The 23,331-nt window shown below is 34.2% G+C and overlaps 1 protein-coding gene across 1 annotated transcript in view; it reads right to left on the reverse strand.

Annotated features, from left to right (window-relative positions):
• Positions 1-439: 439 nt before the first annotated feature.
• ATR (ATR checkpoint kinase) overlaps positions 440-23,331 on the reverse strand; it is a 36,258-nt gene continuing 13,366 nt past the window's right edge. The window contains exons 18-47 of the mRNA XM_031596288.2: positions 22,594-22,724; positions 22,261-22,404; positions 20,985-21,078; positions 20,312-20,437; positions 19,459-19,665; positions 19,112-19,225; positions 18,079-18,194; positions 17,611-17,731; positions 16,657-16,794; positions 15,386-15,593; positions 14,761-14,939; positions 13,711-13,875; positions 13,333-13,424; positions 12,783-12,874; positions 12,204-12,381; positions 11,355-11,531; positions 10,874-11,033; positions 10,153-10,332; positions 9,219-9,361; positions 8,752-8,849; positions 7,682-7,914; positions 6,836-6,970; positions 6,137-6,337; positions 5,676-5,819; positions 5,166-5,316; positions 4,247-4,403; positions 3,962-4,115; positions 3,293-3,444; positions 2,752-2,857; positions 440-1,007 (exon numbers count right to left, since the gene is read on the reverse strand). Coding sequence (XP_031452148.2) covers positions 834-1,007; positions 2,752-2,857; positions 3,293-3,444; positions 3,962-4,115; positions 4,247-4,403; positions 5,166-5,316; positions 5,676-5,819; positions 6,137-6,337; positions 6,836-6,970; positions 7,682-7,914; positions 8,752-8,849; positions 9,219-9,361; positions 10,153-10,332; positions 10,874-11,033; positions 11,355-11,531; positions 12,204-12,381; positions 12,783-12,874; positions 13,333-13,424; positions 13,711-13,875; positions 14,761-14,939; positions 15,386-15,593; positions 16,657-16,794; positions 17,611-17,731; positions 18,079-18,194; positions 19,112-19,225; positions 19,459-19,665; positions 20,312-20,437; positions 20,985-21,078; positions 22,261-22,404; positions 22,594-22,724 — 4,470 coding nt within the window. The 3' untranslated portion in view covers positions 440-833. The remainder of the gene's footprint in view (positions 1,008-2,751; positions 2,858-3,292; positions 3,445-3,961; positions 4,116-4,246; positions 4,404-5,165; positions 5,317-5,675; positions 5,820-6,136; positions 6,338-6,835; positions 6,971-7,681; positions 7,915-8,751; positions 8,850-9,218; positions 9,362-10,152; positions 10,333-10,873; positions 11,034-11,354; positions 11,532-12,203; positions 12,382-12,782; positions 12,875-13,332; positions 13,425-13,710; positions 13,876-14,760; positions 14,940-15,385; positions 15,594-16,656; positions 16,795-17,610; positions 17,732-18,078; positions 18,195-19,111; positions 19,226-19,458; positions 19,666-20,311; positions 20,438-20,984; positions 21,079-22,260; positions 22,405-22,593; positions 22,725-23,331) is intronic.

Here is a 23,331-nt window from a genome sequence, read left to right on the forward strand (position 1 = left end):
TCCCTGTGTCGCTAATCCTAACGGGGCGCTACGGGCGCCCGGCGTCCCGCCCCTGCGAGGCCGGCTGAAAGCGAAGCACTTACTGTTGCCGCCCTCTTCAAGCTTGTCCAGAATTCAGGACGAGTTGTATCAGGCGCTACCATCCTGCCTGCAGCACTGCTGTCGCAGGCACACGGCTGCAGTCCTCAGCTCACCACTCTGCGCCAAAGGCTAAGGAAACGATGGTAGAACACAATAACGGTCCCCTCATTCATTCATGAGAAGTCTTAAGATCTCAAATGCTGCCTTCTTCAAAAAAGAAAAAAAACCCCAAAACATAGGGCCACTCTTTTCAGATATTAGCCAATATGGAATAAAGTTTAAATAAACCAATATTCAAGTTCTACTTACAAAAAAAAAAAAATTCTGAACTATACACAGAAGAAGCTGAAAGCACCACTGTTATCAGTATGAAATTTAATGTCAACTTCTCTAATCTACAGCCAAACAGAATGAGAAAATCTTTACAAAAATATACAGTATTTTTGAAGTTACCATGCATCCTTTCAGTACCAAGAATAATTCAGAGTAGGTATGTGCCTGAGAAAGTTGCAGAGACTTGTATAGTCTACTTAACTTTTAATTATGTACTGCCCTGTACACGTAAAGAATGCATAAGTGCATCCATATTTGCAAGTGCATATTCTATACAGATTTCAGATAGATCAGAAGACAGTATCAGTGTTTACAATCAGAAAATATAAGTAACCAGTTAACACTGATTAATGTCTTCTTAAGAATCTCATAGCTTGCTTCACCAATTGTGAATGGTATCTCCCTGAAGCGAACAAGTTTTACATATATGGAGCCCAGCCCATATACATTTGGCAGAGCAGATTGTCATCGCTTGCTTCTTGAATGAGGTAATGAACATGCCCTTCAATAGATAAGGGTAATCCTTTTATTCTGTTTCTAGTCTTAATAACACCTTGTAGCCGTTGTTCTATATCAAGGACATGGGTTTTGGCCTAGAAAAAAAGAAAAAGGAAGAAAAATGAGTATTGCTATCGTTCATGGACTTCCACATCTTAAAAAGTCTTCTTTATGATATTAGCAACCAGCATGCTAATTTAATACAAAACTCAAATGTCTGTACCAGTGAAAGGATTATCACTTAACACGAACAGACTACTGATCAAGTTACAGTTTTTGCCTTAAATTCTTCAGATAAAGTTTAACAGAACAGACTGGAAAAGCTATACAAAAGTATTGGAAAATGTTAGAATGTTTTATTTCATAGAACTGCTTGTAAATAAATGCAAGCTCTCCTAGCCTTTTTTTTTTTTTTTAATTCTGAATAAAATTAAAGAGATGACTAGAAAATTTAGGCCAAAATTACTAGCAACTGAAAATGAGATTTAGTAACATGTTGAGCAACTCAAAATAGACTGTCCTGAGGCCCTCTTAGAGTAGCCACTTCATAGCAATTAAACTCACACTGTCTTTTAAAGTTCAAGCATAACACTGGCACCTATCCAAAGAGACTGTTATCATATGTAACTATGTGGGCGGTCCTGCAACAAAATGAAAGGCTATGTAGAAACTGCCTTGTCAGCAATTATTTCAAGACAAGGAGATTTTCTGCACTCAAATAACTCAGTCAAGCTTTTTGCTGAAATGCAGCTTCAGTATGGTATGAGGACTGCTCTGAAAGTCATGTCTTCTATTGTATTATGTCAGTCAGCCCATGACTTCAGAGGTGGATGTTGGGGCTGTAGCAGTAGAAGTTGAATCTTCCCACCAATATCCCATTACATTTTGCTGCCATGTGACAAATGGCAGCAGAGGGGCACTCTGACAGAGACCAAACAGTGGATGTGAGCACAGAGAGGTGCTGCATTTCAGCACTGGTGACTCTGCAGATGCAGACAGTTACAAGCGAGGCATGTAGGCTCCTGTTCATTGCTAATGGTGGTGACTGTGTTGAAAAATAGTGCTTTGTAGCTGAGAATTTGCTCTATACAATAGTGTTATTGCACTTTTTGTATCTGCGTAGTTTCCATAGAAATAAATAGCAGGCATTACTTTCAGAGTGACCTCCTTAGTTTTTTCTTACCTCAGCTGCTCTGTTTATCAGTGCTTCTTAAGTTTTACCTGATATTATATGATCAGCCTTTTTCACTAAATATTCCTTATAAAGCAAAAAAATCAAGCAGGTTTTTACAGAAGGAAAAAATTTAAACTATAGCTTGTGAAGGCTCTATTTTGGATAAATAGTACAGTATTTACCAGCACCTACAAAATAAACAGTAAATATTAAATCCTAATTTTTATAAAGTATTCCTTGATATATAACAAGGCACATATTTCTAAGGTACTTATAGAAAGCACAAAACATGCACGGAAAGGACACGTGGAATGCTTTTCAGGTATTACCATCACTTCTGGAGCACACACACGTCTTAGAATACAGAAAGGCAAGAGCCTTGCCTATCCTGTGCTTTCTGTTGATGTTACTGATGATTTAGTAATACTCATGACAAAGTTATAAATTTTATTTTGCTTGGTTCTTTAGTACATAAATTATATTCTCCATCAATAAAAACAATACCTATCCTTAAAAGGGAATACAGACTTATCAGAAAAAAGTAATTTTGAAATGAAGGAAAATGAATAAAAGAATTAAACTTTCAATTAGAAAGTAATACAAATTGCAAGCACAATGGACAAGTAACATTTGAATACTTTATGCTGTGTTTGTTTTCAACTAACCTTTTCATTGACAACTTCTCCAGTTTCGTTCACCTGTGCTTTTGTATTCCCTTTAACAGGCTTACTCCACTCCACAAGAGGATCATGAAGAAAAGTCTTTAAGACACTAAAGAAATAAATAAAAAAGAAAAAAGGTTTGAGATCACTGGACAAGAGCAGTACTTATGCCAAATATTAGAACACTGATTACTTTGAGTCAAATGTTAACATACACTGAAGCCAGGAAGAACCACAAAGGCTACATGCTAAGTTAAAGAACTTCAGTAATATGAATACATTTTGAATATATAAGCATTATCTACTTGTAGCAACAAACTACTAAGTCTGAAGTTTGTGCTGAGTATTTCTATTGGTTAGTATTTAACTGCATGCCATAGTAAGACTGAATTGCAGGATGTATGCCAGTTCCAGCACATCTTACTATAGCTAGCCCAATCCCAGTCACTCACCATGAAGAAGGATCAGGAAATGTTCTAAGGAACTACTATCCTTAGACTAGGGAGAGTTTCTTCAGAGCTTTAAGCAAAAACAGTTGCTGTACCTCATTAAAGGCTCCCTTTGATCACGCATAAGCCTCATTGTGACTTCACAAGCTCTTCGGAAGAGACCTTCTGTTCCCATTGGGCCCATTCCATTAACCATGTTATGTGTGAGACGAAAAGGAACGATTTCCGGAACTTCAAAAGTTTCTCCCTTTTAATTGATACAAAAGGGTATGCTTATATGCATATGCATGACATTCTGAACCAAAAGCTTGATGGTTTTTTTTTTTTGTTTGTTTGTTGTTGTTGTTGTTTTTTTAAGCAGAAACATCAAAACTCCAAATGCCACTCTGATAATTTTTCTTCTTTTTACAGAACTATAGGATTTTTTTTGTGCTGAACATTAGGAACACAAAGAAACCCTTCACAGCAACAAGATTCTGCATATGATAAAATCATCTTTGGTTGGAAAGTGGTAGTGGAGAGTCACAAAATACAAACAAAAAATGTGGGGCTATTTCATCTGATACTGGCATAATCAAAAAGTTGGCTTCCATTAATGCAGTGCATATATTCTTTACATCTCATATATGGTTGTGTATAAATAAGAAACAAAATGCAAGGCAGAACACAACAAATGTATTAGAAAAGAGAACACAGTTGTAGATGTTTACAAAATTACATGCAAGTAAAATATAAAGTAAGTTCAGCAAAATGGCATTTCTCACCTTATTGAAAAGGCAGTTGAAATCTACATGCACACATTCACCAGTCAAAGAATCAAACAGGATGTTTTCACCATGACGGTCTCCTAGACCAAGTATGTAACCTACCATTGACATGACTGCAACAGAACGGCAGTAGGCAGACCTGCTGTTATACCTGTGCAAATAAGAATCAGATATATTAGACAAAATCACCTCCCTGATTATGTCTTCATTCAATAGCATCATTAATTTTTAGTGAAATAGATAAGTAGATGTTCTTGAGCTAGCCCAATCCCAGTCACTCACCAGGAAGTAGGATCAGGAAATGTTCTAAGAAACCATTCATGAAAAACAGGAGGATGACGAGGCAGAAGGACTTCTTTGAACATTTTCAGCTTTTCAGGCAAAGGTGCTGACTTTGGAAGCATATGCTGACGTAGTTCCTTTCCAGTCATATAGATACCTGTAACAGACCTCCTCAATTAGGCAAGAGAAGTCCCCCCAAATAAAGCCACATACATGCAATTACAGTATACGAAATTTTAGATATGATAAACATTTAAATAAAATGAATAAATGAAAAATAACCTACAGAACGTGCAGCTGGTGGGGTGCTAGAAAGCAAATAAAAATTGATAACAAAACAGCAAATGAGGTACAACATATCACATAAATATACTAGAAATGAGAAACAACTGATCAAATTTGAAGTAGAACTCCACAGTCTCTTCTACAATTCAGTGCTGCATCTGTTCTCTTATACAATTGTGCCAATCGTTTCAGCAGAAGTGGCAACAGAATGGGAATATATTAAGATGATTATGTTAACAGGTCATTGATAAGGAAATTGTTCATGGCAGGTGCCAGTTACCTTCCACTTAAGAGTAAAAATATACTACACACACAAATAATAATATATTGCAGATAGTTAGAGATACAGTGACTGAATCTAGTCTGATTCCTTGCTGTTTATCTTATTTACTAATAAAAGCAAAAGCCCTTAAACAAAACAAAAACACAACATGTAAGAATCACAGAATGGCTTAGGTTTGAAGGGAACTCTGGAGGTCATTTTGACCAACTCCCATGCTCAAATGGGGCCACCTAGAGCAGGGAGCCCAGAATCACATCCAAACTTAAACATCCTTCTCTTTCTCCTCTCCTCTATCCTCCCCTCAATTGGAAGTTATATAATAATTTTTTTTTTTTTTTTTTTTTTTTTTACCCTTCTCTTTATAAAGTTTTATCAGGATATTTCTTAAACCAGCAGTATTGTTCACCCATTCAATTATGCCACATTCATCATTTAATGGAATAACTGCATAGGTTCGTATATGGAGTTCTCGCCGACGTGACTCTGCATCTTTTCTTAAGCACTGTTGGCAAAAAAAAAAGAAGAAAAGAAAAAGTGAGAATAATAAATAACAGGATGGAAATATATATTGAAAATTAACCATCCTATTCACTTTTGTTTTCCAGTCACAATCCATAATATAAAATTCTAAGCTTTACTATTTGCAGTAGAGCAAATACAGTTGTTCTCACAACTCTGTAACAAATAATGCATTATCAGTCGCAATTGAAGAAATATTTTGCAATGGTTTACTTCTTCCTCCTTGGAGCTTTATCTCAAGATTAGGAACAAAGTTCTTCCCACCCCTCCCCCACTTTTTTGTTGTTGTTGTTTGATAGTTCAGCATTTTATGCATAATGGACCTGAATATTTAATTCAAACCTTATTAATAAGGGAGTTGAATTCCATGAGCCGACAGTCCTTTCTTAAATCGTCTTTAGGTTTACACATCATAATATAAGATTTCCCATCTGAACCTTTTAAAGTGATCTTCTTTGGCTTTTGAAGGGAAGCCAGAATTTCTACCTGAGGAAGAGATGGATTTTTTTTTTTTTATTAACCTCGTATCAGATCATACAAAATAAAACATCTACTTTTAATAGACCGCTTTAACCTGTCATATTAGCACTTCCATTGTGCTCCAGGATCTCAGACCAAAACCTCATCTAAATACTAGGAGGCTATATCCTTCTCACATTAATATGACAGAAACCACTCATTTTCTATGAAGGTAATTATGAAGTTCCCTACTCATCCCTCCATTCCTATCAACATGAGAAGATAAACTGAAAGTATATTTATTTAACCTGAAATTTAAAGTTAGGTGCCAAAGAGGGGCTTACCGTATCATCAAAGCCTGCAATGTAGGCCCAGCATCCAGGAAAAGGGTCATGGTTAGCATGTGTACCAGGAATTGAAGGAAGAGTTGGTATCATTACAGATTGTAATGGAATGAGAATTTGACTGAATGTGTGCTCTTCTACCAATCTCTTAAGTGTTCTGAAATGAATATTCATGCTTAATGCCGAGCTGTTTCCATCAACCTGAAAAAAAAAATTGTTTAAAAGTTAAAAATAAACATATAGAGCATAATTACAATTTTATACCAACTAATATCTTTTAATAATCTGAAAAATTACAAGTTTCATTCCAAATTAAATGGATGTGGTCCAAAATAGATGTATCTGGCCCTTACAGCATATCTTTTTCACTGTGACCATAAATACATAATAACGAAATCGTTTATGTAATTTTATCTTCATTATCAAGTTCATATGTTTATCACAACAGTGCCAGCTTGTATTTATAGTAAAACATTTGAAATGTATTGCTATGTACTTAAAGGATGTTCATTTAGAACTATTTTCTACTATTAAAATACTTTTATTACGAAAAATTTCCCAAATCTTTTACACGTGGCTACAACATAACAGAAATTACTTTAATGTGATGTACTGGTTAATGCAAGCTATTAGAAGAAGCTGCTGTGAAACATTTGTGAATAATTCTATTAGATGCATTCATGTATTGAGTTTTAGTACCGGTTTGTTGCATAGTTCTAATAGTTTATCCGTAAGGCGTGTTGCATCTCCAATAAATTTTCCTAAGGACTCCTTCATGTTGATAGCTTTATTTAGAATTTCCTTGCATCTGTTGACACGCATAGGGTACGAGGACTGAAAAGAGTGAAGTTAAAGATTTATGAAACAATTAAAAAGATTACTAAAAGAACAAAAATTCTAGTAATAACAGTAATATTTCCTCTACTCACTGCTTGTCATACTGAATACCTTCAAGAGAAAGTTCTCTATCTGAAATCTTGTGCCTGAACTTGCAAATACTCAAGTAAAATACTCTGTGTGCACACACACTCAAGTTCTCTTCTCAAACCATTCCCTGGAGACTCGCAACATAAAAGACTAAAATATTCAAGAGCATGAACATATCCTGAATATTATTTAACAGAAACAGAATGCCCCATGCCTTCTAAATTGCTTTTAAATTACTCTATTGCCAGGTATATGTTAGAAAAAAGCAATATATTTACTTCATTTTTATCAAGACAGAGGAGTGAATATTTGATTATAAAACTGGAAGCACTATTTCAATTGAAAAACAACTAAATCTGTTTTCCATAACTACCCAATTCATCAGCTTTTTGTAATTCAAATTTACTTTCAGAATAAATCATCCAATTCAGGATGTAGGTCAGCAATTCCTACTGGCTAGATTTAATCTGAAATTTCTGAACTTTAGACAGTAATAAAACCTGGTGCTATGACAGCACGATGACTTATTCCAAGAAGCCATATTGCAGCAGTTAAAACACTCAATTTGATCTAAATTTCTAAGAGTTAATAAAGGCGTAGCTTTACTTATCAGGGCACCTTGGACACAGCAGTCATCATCCACATTGCTTGCTGTGGGTAGGCTAAAAACACCTTAGCAACAATCACCATCAGAACAGCAAAGACTTCATCATGAGAATGGCAGATCCGGGAGATTAACTGAGAAAAAGCTGTCAGAAACTGATAAGGTGCAAGCTGATTTGTGTGCTCTGTAATCACTTTATTTATTTTAGCCAAATCATTTTTCATTTGAACGCGTTCCGAACGACTTGCTGAAAAACACAAGACAGTAAGATTTCATCACTTTTGTCACTGAAATATCAAATCATTTAAGTCAAGCATACAGAAACACATTTTATTAGTAATTTTCATAAGGAAAAAATCCTACTATAAAGTTATTTTCAACAGATCAGACAGTAACATACTATATGCCATTTCATTAATCAGCATAACAGGAGGCATGGATGGAAACAAAACAAGCACAGACAACAGAAACAGAACAAACAATACTGGAAAAGCTCTCCACCCTTAAAACAAAACAAAACCACGCCTCAAAAGAATATAAGATGTTCAAAAATCAGTGTAAGAATTCCTCCTTTTTTGTACTTATCTTTGAAATATTTCTAAACAGATCTTTGTAGAGCAGACTATCTTAAACAGCAGAAGGAAGATTTTGGAATTGTAAAAGCAACACAAATATCATTAACAACTGTTTAAAAATATTCCATTTTAAAAGTGCAATAACAACCATAAAGACACAATAAAACACTATAAAGAATTGTATGGGCAAGTAGTCTTGAAACTAAATTACTAACGGATCTATTGGATTCTTTAGTGCTTGACATGCTTCTGTTAATACTCAATAACTTCTTGAAAGACTTTCACCTTCATTACATGCAAATGAATCTACAAAAGTTTTAGTTAATAGATAGTCCAGTTTAGCTAGAATTAACATTTTGAGAAGCAAGCTCTACTGATGTGAAAGAAGCACAGTCAAATATATAGAAGATGCAATTTTCTGGCCCATTAGAAATATACTTCACTGCTCTTTTGATCATATATATAAAAGCATGATACAGGAAATACAACGTTGAAAAAAAATGTTCTACCTTTATCACACTCATATGCTTTTGCTCCAAAGTCCAGCCATAAAGATAGCATTCTTGGCATTGACTGATAGATAAATTGGTTTCCATACTGTAGAGACCTATAATTACATGCTGAAGTTACAATATGTTAACAATACATACAAATATAATATCCTTTGTTTTTATACATTACGTTCTGGAGTATAAGTTTATGTTAAGCATTTTAATGCATCTGCAACAACTAAAAGCTTAGTAATACATACAAGGTTATGTTTTACATTAATCAAAACTGCAGATGAAATATTTAACTTACTATCCTACATATTAAGACAACAATTGCTTAATAAGAAGGCAGAAATAAAACAAGTTGTTCATTAAATCAAGTATGTAGTGTTTTCTTTCATTGCTGCATAAAATTAGGAGTCGGTCTGAGCTGCTCCAAGAATGTATTCCCAAAATACATAATCATCATCTTTCTGTTGTCTAACCTTCCAAAATGATGAACTATGTATCTAATCAGATCTCCTTGTTTTTCCATCTTATTGTCAGTTACCATTGGCATTAATTTATCATAGTATTTAGCAAGATAAAAATGTCCATCTTCCCATTCTGGCAACAAAAGTGTAACATCCTGTAAGAAAAAAAAAGTTATTTTGTCAAAGAAACAAAATTCTTGTATTAGTTACTTTTGTGCAAAGTATGTGCAGAAAAGTAGTAATTGTGCAGAAAACTCTTAATTGTGAATCCAGAATTGGGACCAATACCTGTGCAAACTAGAAATCTATTCTTAAAGCACTTTTTGGACTAAGAGACAGCAAAGTAATATAAACCATGATGATTTAAGATTCCTTAACTAAAATATTAAAAAAATAATCAAATTCCTGATCAACTAAATACTGTGCTTCTTTAAGGTTCTGAAAAAGTGAAACATCAGAATTGCACAGCAAAAATTGGACCAAAAACAAGTGACATATTCATTTCCCAATGCTAGAATGCTAAGTATTAGTGTTTTTACACAGTTCAAAGTTTTAGTTTTATATCACCACCAAAGACAGCCACAACAATGAAGAATTACACTGCCTTTTTAGAACAGTCTGCTTATTTTAGGGAGAAATTCACATTTGTATGTGCATTAAAAAGAAAAATAAAAAAATCCACAAACTCCTGTATTTTATTTATTTATTTTTCACTTAGACTTGCACTAGCTATCCCCTAGCTCCCTTACTTTGGAATTGTAGATTTCTCCAGATTGATGTTTTATATTTAAGTTAATTCAGACAGTTAAATCTTTACAAGATTTACAGAACGATACACCACTTACTCCCAGCAATGCTATGTATGGCCAACATCATCAGAAGCATAATGATAAAAGATGTTTTATTAAAAACTATAGCTTTGTTAACACTTAACATATTGAATTACCTTATACTTTTTCATAACTGCATTGCTTTCAAAGTTAGCAGTTTCTTCCATAAATCTACCCACTAGCAGCATTGCCCGACCATGGATGAGCTGATTTTTGGTATTACATGGTGCTTTATTCTCAGGGAAACATAATTCCACTCCCTTCTGGAGAACAATAAGTGCCTGGTGAACCTCACCCTAATGGAAAGAGGAAAACATTTTAGATAGTTTAAATAAGAGAGATGTAAAATAGCTTAAATAGCTTACAGTTGTTACTAAGGTAAAATTGTGTTCTTGGATGTTCTAGAACATTCTGCATTTGGTCAATGAACGTTACTGTCTTCAAATGCTCCTTATATCTCTTTATCTCTGCATCATTGTCCTGTCAGATCTATAGCACAGTAATTGCTCCCATTTCTGCCTCTCTCTAATTAGTAAAAATGATAGAAATTGAAAGTGATCTACTATTAAAATTAAATTGCTCTAGGTTGCTTCAACAGAAGCAGGTAATCCAACCGTTTCATAGCCAGCTGCCAGAAAAATCAATGGATAAAAAATAACTGATGAGCAGTTGGATGCCAAAAACTTCCCATGGCTTAACTGCAATCAGAACATGCTTACAGTCCCAGCTGATGTATTTTATCTTACACAGACTGATCAAGTGCCTTTTCCTTTTCTTCAAGATTAAAAATCATTTACTTGCATGTAAGAAGGTGAATTATGTTCTTATTTTGTTTACCTTGGACCAGAGCCACTTTGCTCTTTCTATATAAAGTTCTGAGAGTGTAGATTCCCCAGCATTCAGAAGAGCATTATATGCAGTCTGATGGTGACCAGCTTTTCTTGCAACTCTAGCACTCTGGAGCCAACACTGACCAACAAGCTCACTGTAATCCTGACTGCCAAGACATTTGTGTAGAAAATGAACAGTTTTAGTCACAAACGCAGCTTTACAATGTCACAGAATATTGAAACACAAATCCAATTTCATGATGAGATATATACTATACAGCAACTGTTTAAAACCTTTTTTCTATGTTTCTCTTATTTTTCCTATACAAAATACACTTCCTTACATTTTGTATACAACTATAGGAGGAGGTCTGCTTTTGTCTACAATGTAAGTTTCTACAGTTTTATCTTCTCTATTCTGACATGCATACAAAAAGCCAGACCTGACTGAGAATGGAATGAGATAGAAGAAACAGTCATGCTTTTACCTTTTACTAAGACTAAGCAAAGCCCTTCTTAGTGCTAGAATAGGTTCTTTCGCTCTGTAAGAATTCTGGGTCATTTCAATACGAGCACACCAATTCAGGGAATCTCTACTGTGTTCACCATCTGGTTGCTGAAACATTGGTCCAATACTATGTTCCAACTCACAGAGCATATGCAACCTGTGGTAGTAAAATAAAAACAAAACAAGTCATTGAAAATTGCTTATACGTATACACATATGCATGCACGCACACACACACATATATACGCACACAAGTTTTCCATAGGTTTTGTTATTTTCTAAAAGTATGTTAATTGACTTGTTTCATGAAAGGTCCTGCCATAAAGATGCATTTACAGTGCAAAGGAATTATTATTTTTTTATTAAAAATATTCAATAAATATTAATTGAATTAAAAAATCCTATTTACTTCAAAATTTATTAAAAGCTACTTAAAAGAGATGGGCTTTCAATTCTTAAAATTCTTTTCTGAATGCTTTTGGGCCATTGTATATATCAAAAACTGTGCTCTTAAGTTAATGAAGTTAAGCCCATGGTAGCTACTGGCCTGTAAGTACTATGTCAAGAATGTCATGTAATGATTGATTTTTTTAATAACTCGATGATTACATCAACTTGATTGCTGGTTTTTAAAGACCGAAGCCGATATTTTTTTGTGAATACTTTTTTTAATGAGGAAATTAAATGGGGAAAGTAAACTCCCAGTTAATCAAAGGTTACCTGTTGGCTGAGTATGCAAAAGAATGACAGTTAATATGTATTGGCTTCATAAATTCGATTATGTCATTTCTAACATTGAAAATAGTGATATGTTATGGAAATCAGAAACCTGATAATGTGTTCATATCCTCGCTGATAGGATCCTCTTTCAAAGCTTGCTGCTGAAAGGGGCACAATCTGTTCTGCTCGAACAACCTTGAGCGTTTCATAAAATGCGACTTCATTTTTCTTCTTGGCTGATAATAATAAATGTCCTAATCTGACACTCCAAGCAGTGGACTTCACATCTTTGTGGAAAAAAAATCTCTTAAAACTTTGTTTCTTTTGCATCTTAACCTGAACATGCTGGTTTGTATTACCATACTACTTGAAAATATTCAGAGTAACTTTCTCTCAGAAATAATTAAATACATTTTTAAAAACACTCAGTAATGCCGCCCCACAACTGCAACCCCAAATAAACTTGTAAGAAGTTTGGTCTTGGTACTCACTCCAAATTCCTACTCAAAGACTTTAAAGTTCACAATTAAATACATTCCAAAAATCTAGAAGACTGTCAGGACCAATCCTCCTCCCAGTTAAATCCACAGCTGAACAATTGCAATAGCTGCCCCTTGATTTAAAATTAGGCTAACAGATACACTTAGTCAGAAATACAAGAGAGTATTCTTATTCTGACATAGCTTACCTGAAGCCAAATAATTCTCCAGTAAATCCCACTGTGACAGCTTCCAGGCTGCTTCAACTCTATATGTGTTCAATTCAGAAATCCATTCAGACCTATTCAAACAAAACAAGAGAACTAATTTTTTCATTTCTCCCCTATACATTATTTCTATTTTATATTATATTAGAAATATAGTAAATATTTGTTATACGAATTCTGTTTTGCTTCAAAAGAAGTGAAGAAAGTTTTATTTTATTAAAATTCAGTAAACCCAAAGACATGCATTGAAGAAAAAATAAGAACTGTACAATAGGATTTCACAAATTCAATTTCCAGATAGTATACTTGACTTTTATGGAACGTTTTAAAGATTACTAGCTGTACTAACATCTGGGAAAATCTTAAAATAAGCAATTTATAGACAAAGTAGTTGCCCAGCTTCACACTGCTAGCTGGATATGCTTGATAAATCTTAAATGCTTGATAATGCACGAAGACGCTAGCAATAAACAGGATTAATACAAGAAATATGTATTACTCAATTAAACATTGTATTAAATACTCATATTACCTGTTTGCAAGTACTCCATTCACTTGAGTAATTACAGTAGATAGTTGACCAAGGCCTAACATGGACTTCACTACACCATGGTAATGAATAATCTAGAAATGGGAAAACAAATAAATCTGGACAAAAACAATCATCAACTATTAACCAAAGCCTGCAAATTACAGTGTGAACCCAATAAGAGATTCGTTTCAGTTGATAAGACACTTCCAAGTAGTAATACATCACTCAGCAACTGTCACAGAAAACTCTTACTTAAGTCATATTTTACTTAAATATTCTACAGAATATACTCAAGAGGTATTTTTGGTCTTTGTATGCATTAGTTAATCACTGTATTGTGGAAGATTATATCAATATATTAATTTGTCACCTGTTTACCTGATCAGGTTCTAGTTGGATAGCCCTATCATAACAGGCTGTGGCATCTCTTAACAAGCCAATACTTTCATGTTCGAGGATTTGTTCTTTGAGAGATGGTTCTGCTTTCCGAATTGCACTCACTCCAGCTACTCCATCTGGTTCATGCATTGCAGCATACAATTTCTTTATTCAAGAAGAGAAATGGACATCAAAAACAACTCCTAACACAACAAGAAGGTATTTTGCATATAACATGTTCAGAATCACATCTTATTGAAAACAGAAGCAAACTACTCTGTAGAAGCTTTTTGCTTGAAGTTTTCATTATAAACATCAGTTTTGATGTACTTTTTTGTTCTGCTTTTTTTTTTTTTTTTAAATTCCAGTGATGAGCCCCATTTTGTTTAGTGTATTGCAATGCTCATGATCTCATACCTTAATAAGAATACAATTTTTTTTTTTAAAGGGCAAAATAAATATCCCATGCTAAAATTATATAAGAAGTGCAGATTATAGATGGTGGAAAAGCATCATACGACACAGTTTTGCACATTTGAAAAGTCACTGTGGAATATAAACCATGAGAGGCTTATTTCACAGGTTAAAATATTTCTTAAAAACAATTGGAATCCTTTTGAACATCCTTAGTATTAGCTCTCTCTCTCTACTTCATAATAAACCACTCAGTCTTCTTTCAGTTTGTTTTTTTTTTTGTTGCTGTTATTTCTTTATGCTTGGCTGTGCTTTCTGTGACCAAAGACATAGTGTTAACTAAAAGGAATAAAAGCCACGCATTCAATAACAAGAACAATTAAAAAAAAATCAACTATTTTCAAGATTTTACAATCTTCTAGATTCTTCTCCTTCCTTTTCAAACAAAGGAAGCATGCCAAGCAAGGGCAAATGCTACATACTGCTGAAAGACCACAAACACACCTGCATTCAACAGCAAGAACACGTGTACATCTTTTCTTCTTCCCATTTCGAAGAATAAGCTGACAGAATTTTATTCATATATGCCTATTTTTATCCAAAAAATAAAGGAAACGCTCAAAGAAACTACAGAACCTGTAGAAATCCAAGATGCTCCTGAATATTTTGTTTCTTCTCTGTGATGAATGACTCAAAATGCATCACAGCCCTTGTGTAAGCCTTAGAGCGAAAAGAAGCCACAGCCAGTGTATCTTGAGGTATCAGGTCTAAAAAGCGCGTCACATTCTGATATTCTCCATAGTCCTCGCTTGAAGCTACAAAATAACATCGTTTTTAGAAGTCTGTCAGTAAGGTTCCATTTGTGAGAATTACCTCATGCATCAGCATTTACTTAATTTGTTTCAAAATTTAGTGAGATAAACTGATTTAACACATTTTTCTGTCAACAGTAAATTCATTACAAAACAATACTGCTGAGCTCCTATATTTTGCAAGACAGTATGCAATAACTTAAAATGAACATTTAGAAAGCTACCAAAAGATTAATATTTCATTTTATAATTTCAATGTTTCTTAAAATAGGACTCAAAATAATGTAATTTGAGGAAATCACAACATGACAGTAAGAAATCATAAAGAAGAGTAACACTCTAGCGACATCACGTTCTTACACTGTCATGTCATTTAATGTGAAGTGCAACATCTTGAAGGTTATTTGAAGAATGTAAATGGTATTTTAAATGAAGCAAGCATCACTTACTTTTTAGATCACTTCTGTCTTTGCTAGACTTGCTAGTATTTTTTTCAGCAATAAGCATCTGAAACTTATGTCTAGCCCACTGAGTTAGATGATCAAGCATGGAGAACACTGTCTGCGTGCTCAGCTGGCTTAGATCAGATGCACTGTCTTGAAGTCTCCTGCTACACTGATCATCATGTCTCAGGACAGCCATAATCTCCATGTAAACCTACACAGGCATTAATGTGATAAAAGACAGAAGCACCACACAGACATGAAAATATTAGGAAACTGCAGTTAATATTAAATTAAATGAAAGTACTAAATATTTTAATTGTGTATTTTAATAATGCTGGTTTTATTTATAAACTATGTTAGTCTTGTGACCTTAAGAGGAAAAAAATGACAAACCAAAAAGCAGTCATCAGAAGATTCTGCATAATGATGAATTCTTTGAAAAGCACACCCTTGGATTCAGAAAACACCACCATCACTGGAATTTTAGGAATTTCAAAACACAATGAATGCTGCTGTAATTCTGCTCCAAGTACAAATGAAATGATAGTTGACTTAACTATTGACTACCTTAACTACATTACAGATGTACTTTATTTAAGTACAAAACATGCTGAAAGACCTGCTTCCTGATCATTTCAGTCAACAGACAATGAGTTAACATACATGACAGACATTTGTTATTGATGTACTCATTCATACAAGAAAGATTACTGCATTCCTAATTGCATACTTCTACACACCCATAATCTTTCAACACAGGTATTTTAATTTCAAAATTTCAAATGAAATATAACCTATATTTTTCAGTCTCTTCAACTTCTGCTAAATCAAAATAAAGGTAAGATTAACTCCTGGATATACCTGCTGCTCCTACCTCTGGTCTGCTACAGAACATGTATGACTTCTGCTCTGTGTTAATCTTGTAGCTAAGCAAATTCTAAGTGTATACAAGGGAAAGAAAAAAAAACAGGCCTATATTCCCAGAAGCATACAGGTTCAATTAATTCTTTTGTTTCATTGCACTATGTTCCTCTTTGTACTACTCCAGCTCCTGATATTACTGTAATCATAATCAGCAACATAGTAGCTCTTCTCCTAAGCCCCACTGAAATAACCACAAAAACAAAGAAACCCGTGGAATACAGAGGTCAAAAAAATTGTTTGATACCTATATAATTTGTTCATGGAGGTCTGCAGTAATTCTGCAGAGCTGATCAGCTCTTAGAAAGAAGAGTTCCTGAAAGTTCTCATTAAGAACAACTGATACATCTTACCTCTTGTTGATCCTCCTGACTGCATCCCAACAAAACATAAACAAGGATGTGTGGTAGCAGATAAATTGTCACTTTATAGTCATTCTTCATCATAATACTGCAGCAATCAAAAACTTTTCTGGCAAGATCATGTCGTACCTACAGAAAAACAGTATTTTCAAGAAAAGCATGATTACAAATGCCTGAATAATTAATAGGTTTCTACTTGTTGACACTTACAAAATTATTTGATGGAACAGAATTTAAGATACTCATCCCCAACAAAAAATTCAGACTTAAACCTGCAACAGAGATGCCAGACAGCTGTCACTACATGTATGAATTGCTGATACTACAAAAAAACAGGCAAGTATTGTCTGCATATTCCACTCTTCCTTGTCTTCTACATGAGTGAGAACTGGCAGTGGTGAAAAAAACTTCAGACTAAGAATCTACTACTGCTTTGAGCCTCTCTTCTGCACTTGAAGCATGAAAAGAGTATGAAGTTATAAAGACAATCAACTTATCTTTGAAATAGAGATCAGTTTAGATACTGAACTGCCATGGACCACTTAGATGCTGGAAAGGAGAAAAGAAAGCAATGAAGACAGATAATTTCTGTGTGCTTTGAGCTGTGGGGAAGTGAAAGAAATCTTTCAGAGTAACTCAAGGTTTTCCAGAAGCATTTCAGACACTTTTCAGAGGCATTTCTTAGTGCCTGCAGCTATGCAACAGTCTGGACAATATTCCTAGAATTTTGGCTTTCACACTATCAAGTCTGTCCAGTAAGCAACAGTGCTAGGGAAAGAAAGGTGCATCTTACTGAGATGATGCAAGAAGTCTGCAGTATGCACTATAAAAGGCCTCAAGAGAAGAGGGACATTTCTCTCACCCATCCCTTACTTTCAGAAACTGAAGTTCAGTTAAAATGTTGTGTTTTGTATATACAAATATAAAGCAGACTTATTCTCCTACCTTTGTTATAAGGTAACCTGCCCAAGTTGCTGACCATTCTGCAAAATTGTCACCTAATTTGCTTAGATAAATAGGCTTCTTCATCTTTGACCAATCTATAGCCTTTTGATAACTCTTGTACCTGTAATTTTAAAATATCTATTTAATAAAGTAATATTTTAATAAATACATATAGTAAAACAAACAAACAAAACAACAGCATGCCATTCACTATGAAATTCCCCAGCTGGAATCCTATGATTTCCTCTTCTGAATTTTTAAAGAAAAAAAAAAAAAAAAAAGCAACACTTTCAGTAGTCAACATGCTTTTATTCTATAACATCTGGAAACGAAACAATCTAACACACTACCAGAACTTCGAAGTATACCTCCAAGTGCTGTTGAAATAAGTCTTAAAACTAATTTCTGCTTGGAAGATAAATAGTTTTAGAACTGTTATGTAAAGAAGTCGCATGGGTTGTCCTATACCGTGTATTTAAGTGAGGTTCCAAGATTTCCTGCACGTGCTCAGGAAATCTCCTCCAAAGCCTGGAGCCTGGGCAGTCACTGTTTGTCTCTCTACAGTCATAAATAGACAATAACTCCTGTAAAGAGATAGTTTACACAAGTAAGTAAGCATTAAAAATATTAATGCCCACAGTAATAAAGAGAACTGGTATACACACAAAAGTAATGAGATAGAAATTGCAGAATGCTGAAGTTAAAAATTTTGAATTGCAAAATTTTCATTCAGATTTGGATGAACGTTATTATTAACCATGGGTTGATTTTAACAAACTACTGATTTCCCAGATTCTCTAGTTGGTGCTTGGGCAACATCTCACTTTCTTCACATGTGCCAATAAACAAGGCCTAGAAGTTAGTCTGAATCCTTCTGGTGCAGGAGCTAATTTAATCCGCTGACCATATGGGGCCATTTTCTACTGGATCTAGAAAATTCTCCTTTCACAAAGCTTGTGAAATTGTAGCTTTCACAAAGATAAAAAAAAAAAAAACAACACAAAGTCAGCCTGGAGTTAGCAAACCAGTACAGAAGTCTTAAAATTAGAGCATAGTTGATTTCTATTGCCTCTTTAAAAGAGTAAGCAGAAGCCCTCCTAGGAATACTTGCTGTTTTACACCTCTGCCTACACACACAATTTTTAAGTCAGCAGTCTTGCAATTACACCTTGAATCACTAAGAACAGACTGTTAGTAACCTCTGAAATACCATATCTCTCCTAGGATAACACAACAAAAACAAATTTATGCTTTCACTAAGATACTTCTTTTTGTCAGCTCCCCTGAATTCTAATGGGCAAGTGAGAAATGAGGAATTTAAAGAAAAAAATCACTATCCTGTATCATTTTTTTTACAATGTCATTTAAAACTGTACCAGATGATGTTTCAAATATTTAAACACATACTTCAAAATGTACATATTTAAAATTGCATCATTCTGTGTTCAGTGTTATAGGAAGTAACTTCGAAGATCAAAGAACATCTAACATTGAACCTTACCTGAATGGCATATGCAGCAGAATCCTGAGCACGAACATTATCAGCATAAGCAAGAAATGCTCTAGTCAGTTCCATCAATAATCCATAGGCAAAATTTGGATCCTCCACACCAGCCTCAATCACAAACACAAAGCCAATTTTATTACAACAAAGTAATAGCAGTATCTTTAATCTCCAGATAGTCACTTTGAAGTCTGTCTCTAAGCTGGTTTAGATGACAAAGCAGGCAGAGATTTTCTAAGAGCCTAAAGCTAAGAGGTCCCAGTCCCAAACACTTAAAATAAATAAACAAATAAAATCCCACAAACATTTAATACTGAACAAAATACTACAGAAACACCTCTTACCACAAAAGTAAAATCTTTTCCTTGAGTTTCACTCGTTGAAAAATCCAGCCTGCCAGGGTCTATGGCTCCCAGTTCACCTAAACATTCCCCACAAAGTAGCCGGGCATGAGAATTTGCATCCTGACAGCCAATTAGAAGTACAGTTACCAACTGAGAGATGACTGGCTCTACAGTTTCACTGTCTGTTACATACTTCACCAATTTTTCCTAGGAAGTTTAAGGAAAAAAAAGAAAAAAAAAAAAAGAGAAAGACAGGTTTTTATACAACAATGTCATCCCTTACGTCATATTTTATTTGCCCATGATGTAAGGTTTGTCATTCAGATCTTGTTATTTTCATAACTATAACCCAATCATAAACACAAATTTGTAAAGCAATATCTTTGCAGTTTGTACATGTCCAGATAATTTATTTGAACATGATCAACAGATTCAAGCTTTTCTTGATGGAAGACAAAGAAGGAAGAAAGAAATAAAAAATGAATGGTATGAGGTGGTCACATACAACTTACTTTAAGATACTGCAATCTCATAAAAATCCTTGCTCTTGATGCAAAAGCTATAAATGTTCTAACAAAGAACAAACCCTCAAGATGAACTGAGGAAATTGGCATCTTAGGTAAGAAATATACCAATATACTTGCTGAATAAGCATCATGTAAAGAAGGATTTTAAAGTCCTGTTATATGGTGACACAATGGAAAAGAATCCCTTCTGCCTTTCATATTAAGTAACATTTAAATTAATAAATTTAGGAGAACAACACAGCTCATGCAAACACAGTAACATTAAAGCTGATGGTCCAGAAGCTCCTTTGAGTACACTTGAAATTAACTGAAGAGGGTTTTAATACCTGATTTCTATATAATGTTTCTTTCAGGCTGGTAAGTGCATGGATACGAACATCCACATTCTCATGCTGAATAGCTCTCATGGACAGCTGCAGCGTTGTCTGCAAATCAGTGCTTTTGGAGGATTCCTGAACAAGACATAACATAAGAAATTCAAATCAAATCTAACAGGAACACAGTTAAGCAGCATTTCAAAGAATATAAGAAAGGAGATATGCAAACATCTAATCTTCTGCCTACATTCTCAGCTAAAAGGTGCTATGTTTGCACTTAAAAACATTTCTACTAAATACTTGCTACTTCCTATCTCTTTAGCTTGCCTCCAGAAGGCAAGCACAAGGGATGGACTACCAAGCAATAATAAAAATAAACAGATTTGGTTACCTCAGAAGAGAACACAGATGTGGGATTAAATTAAAAGTAATGAATTTAGCAACAAATTCATTTCCATAGTCAACAACCTTTTTTTTTTAACCTTCTATATTATTTTATCTCAAAAAGACTCTAAGTTGGAATTCAGAGAAGCTATAAAAACATTCCTCTGATACACAAGTTCTGTTTTGTTGTGGAGGCAAATAAATACTATTCTTGCTTAACAAGATTTTAAGAACGTTTTTCTTACTCCACATGAATCCATCTGAAGCACTAGAAACAAAGAAATAAAAGAAGTTATACCTTTCGATATTCCTGAAGGACTACTTGAATTTCTTTTAGTTCCGGAAGGTCAGGCAGAAAATATATTTCATGTAAGAAGTCCCGTACTGTATCCCTAATGGTTATAGAAATAATGCAAAGAACATTTCCAACATTAGTCGGATCCAAAGTCATAAAAACCCATTAAATTAAAGCAATAAATTATAATAATTAGAAAAAAACAAAAACTTGAAAAGCAGAAAAAACAGTCCACATAGTTTTGCATTTAAGTATACATATAAAACAATTTATTTCTCTTTTTACTGAAAGAAGATACAGGTACTTCTTCTTCATGCTTTAAATTACTCTCTTTAATTCCATTGCTTTCAAAGTTGTCATTTACCTCCATCAGGTCCCATACTCCTTATTTGAAAGGGTGGGATAATCCCATTTGGTTTTGAACCAATTTCACTCTTTCTTATGTGAAAACAAACGTCTGAAAAATGAATTCTCTTTTACTAACACGAAGGAATCTATTTCAATTTTGGTGCCACAGGCTACAACAAAAGCCTTGTTATTCGAAACATCTCTTTTTGTTTTGCAAACTGTTGGTATGATAAATGCAAGGAAAATTAAATCCCAATGAAAGTGATCTAAATATAAACTCTGACGATTCCTAGAGAATACTGTTACAAAAAATAACATGAATAAAAGTTAAGACTCAACACTGTACTTAAACATTCAAGTCATGACAATTTAAATCTTAAAAAAAAAAAAAAAAGTAAAAAATAAGTAATACACTTTGTTTTTTTAGATGGTGTGATCAGTTGCAAAAAGGATGTGATAAATTCTGTGCTTTCCATAATTATGATTCTAATTTGTAAAATACTCAAATAAAGACTTCATTTCCTTCCTGTTACCACTCTGTATACTTCTCCCCACCTTAGGATAAATGCTAGCAATCATTGTTATTCTGTCTGTGTGGCCTGTAGATGCAAACTGTTTTCCATTCCAATAACAAAAACACAGAATCTGAAAACAAGCTCAGTAGTGATGTCAGGGGAGGCACTCTGAAGAGGCTGTAACTTGGCCACACCATCATATATTTTTAATGAGGTCAATGAAAGAATATCCTTTCAGATGAGGGTATCACTTGTCAAATTTCAAAATCTCCTTGAAATTTAAAGTAGAAATCTTATAAAACAAGTTATTACTTCACAGAAAAATGCTAAGTTTTCTCATCTCAGTACTGGACAAATTTCATTCAGTGAAATTCCTATTACAGGAGCTAATGAAGTGAAAATATTTTGTATGGTACCTGTTCTCAACTATGAGAAAGTAAAATACTGCTGTAGTTTCCTTTGGCTGGATATGTATAAGAGGCAACAAAGCTACTATCACATGACTAAGCAGGGAGCCAAGGTATGAATGGTCCAGACTTCGAACAAAACAGTCCCAGGCCCTACACAAGAAAATACACAAAAACAATAGTGGTCAATGATTCTTCACTGCATAAAGATATTTTAGGTGAATTGTGAAGAATATTGTAAAGTATTTCAGCGCTGTGCTTTGGATTATTTTCTATAACAAAACAAGTCCATTCAAGGACAAACGGTAAGTATGTCACTGCTTGGGAACATGATCAGTTCACCTGCAACACAGTTCTGGAAAGTCATCCTTGTATCTTAGAGCTGTTCTCAGTGTAGTCATCATCTTCACTCGTACTGAACTGATGTGTTTGGGACCCATAAGCTTCATTAAAGACATAAGACTGTTTAGGGCCTATATGTAAAGAAAAAAAACACATTTTGGTGTGTTAGATTCTCAGTAAAACACCTACTTCCAATACAACCAAGCTACCATGGATTAAGACATCATATACCCATTAAACATGTGAGGTAATTAAACTGCACCTTCTGTCTATCCCAAGACAAAAATATATTACTTTAAAAATCCCAGTTAAAAAACATAGTTTCATGTTGCAAAAAATAATTTGTGAATTAGAGAAAAGGAGAAAGCAACGAGATCTGGAATGACAGGGCTACAATAAAAATTTAACTGTTTAGATGGTTGACAGATCCATGAGGAAAGAACTCAGACACCAGTGGAGTTCACAATTACAGAAATCTGTTGTATGATGATTGACAACCAAAGTTCAAGAAGTTGTAGACATTTAGAAAATATAGAGAAAACAAAATTGCATTTAAAAACAAAGAGACTTGACATAAAACTTATAGAAGTGATAGCAAGCTTCAGGGAATAGTTTACAGGTTAGCTGTCACTGAGTCCAATGAATGATCTAAGAGAAATAGTAAGATGCAAAAGAAAAAAGTAGGAGATACTTCAGTCACAGTCACACTGTGTCTGACAAAGGCAGCCGAACGTCCAG

Source organism: Phasianus colchicus, chromosome 10, assembly GCF_987193195.1.
Source record: "Phasianus colchicus chromosome 10, bPhaCol1.hap1.1, whole genome shotgun sequence".
In the NCBI taxonomy this organism is placed as follows: Eukaryota; Metazoa; Chordata; class Aves; order Galliformes; family Phasianidae; genus Phasianus; species Phasianus colchicus.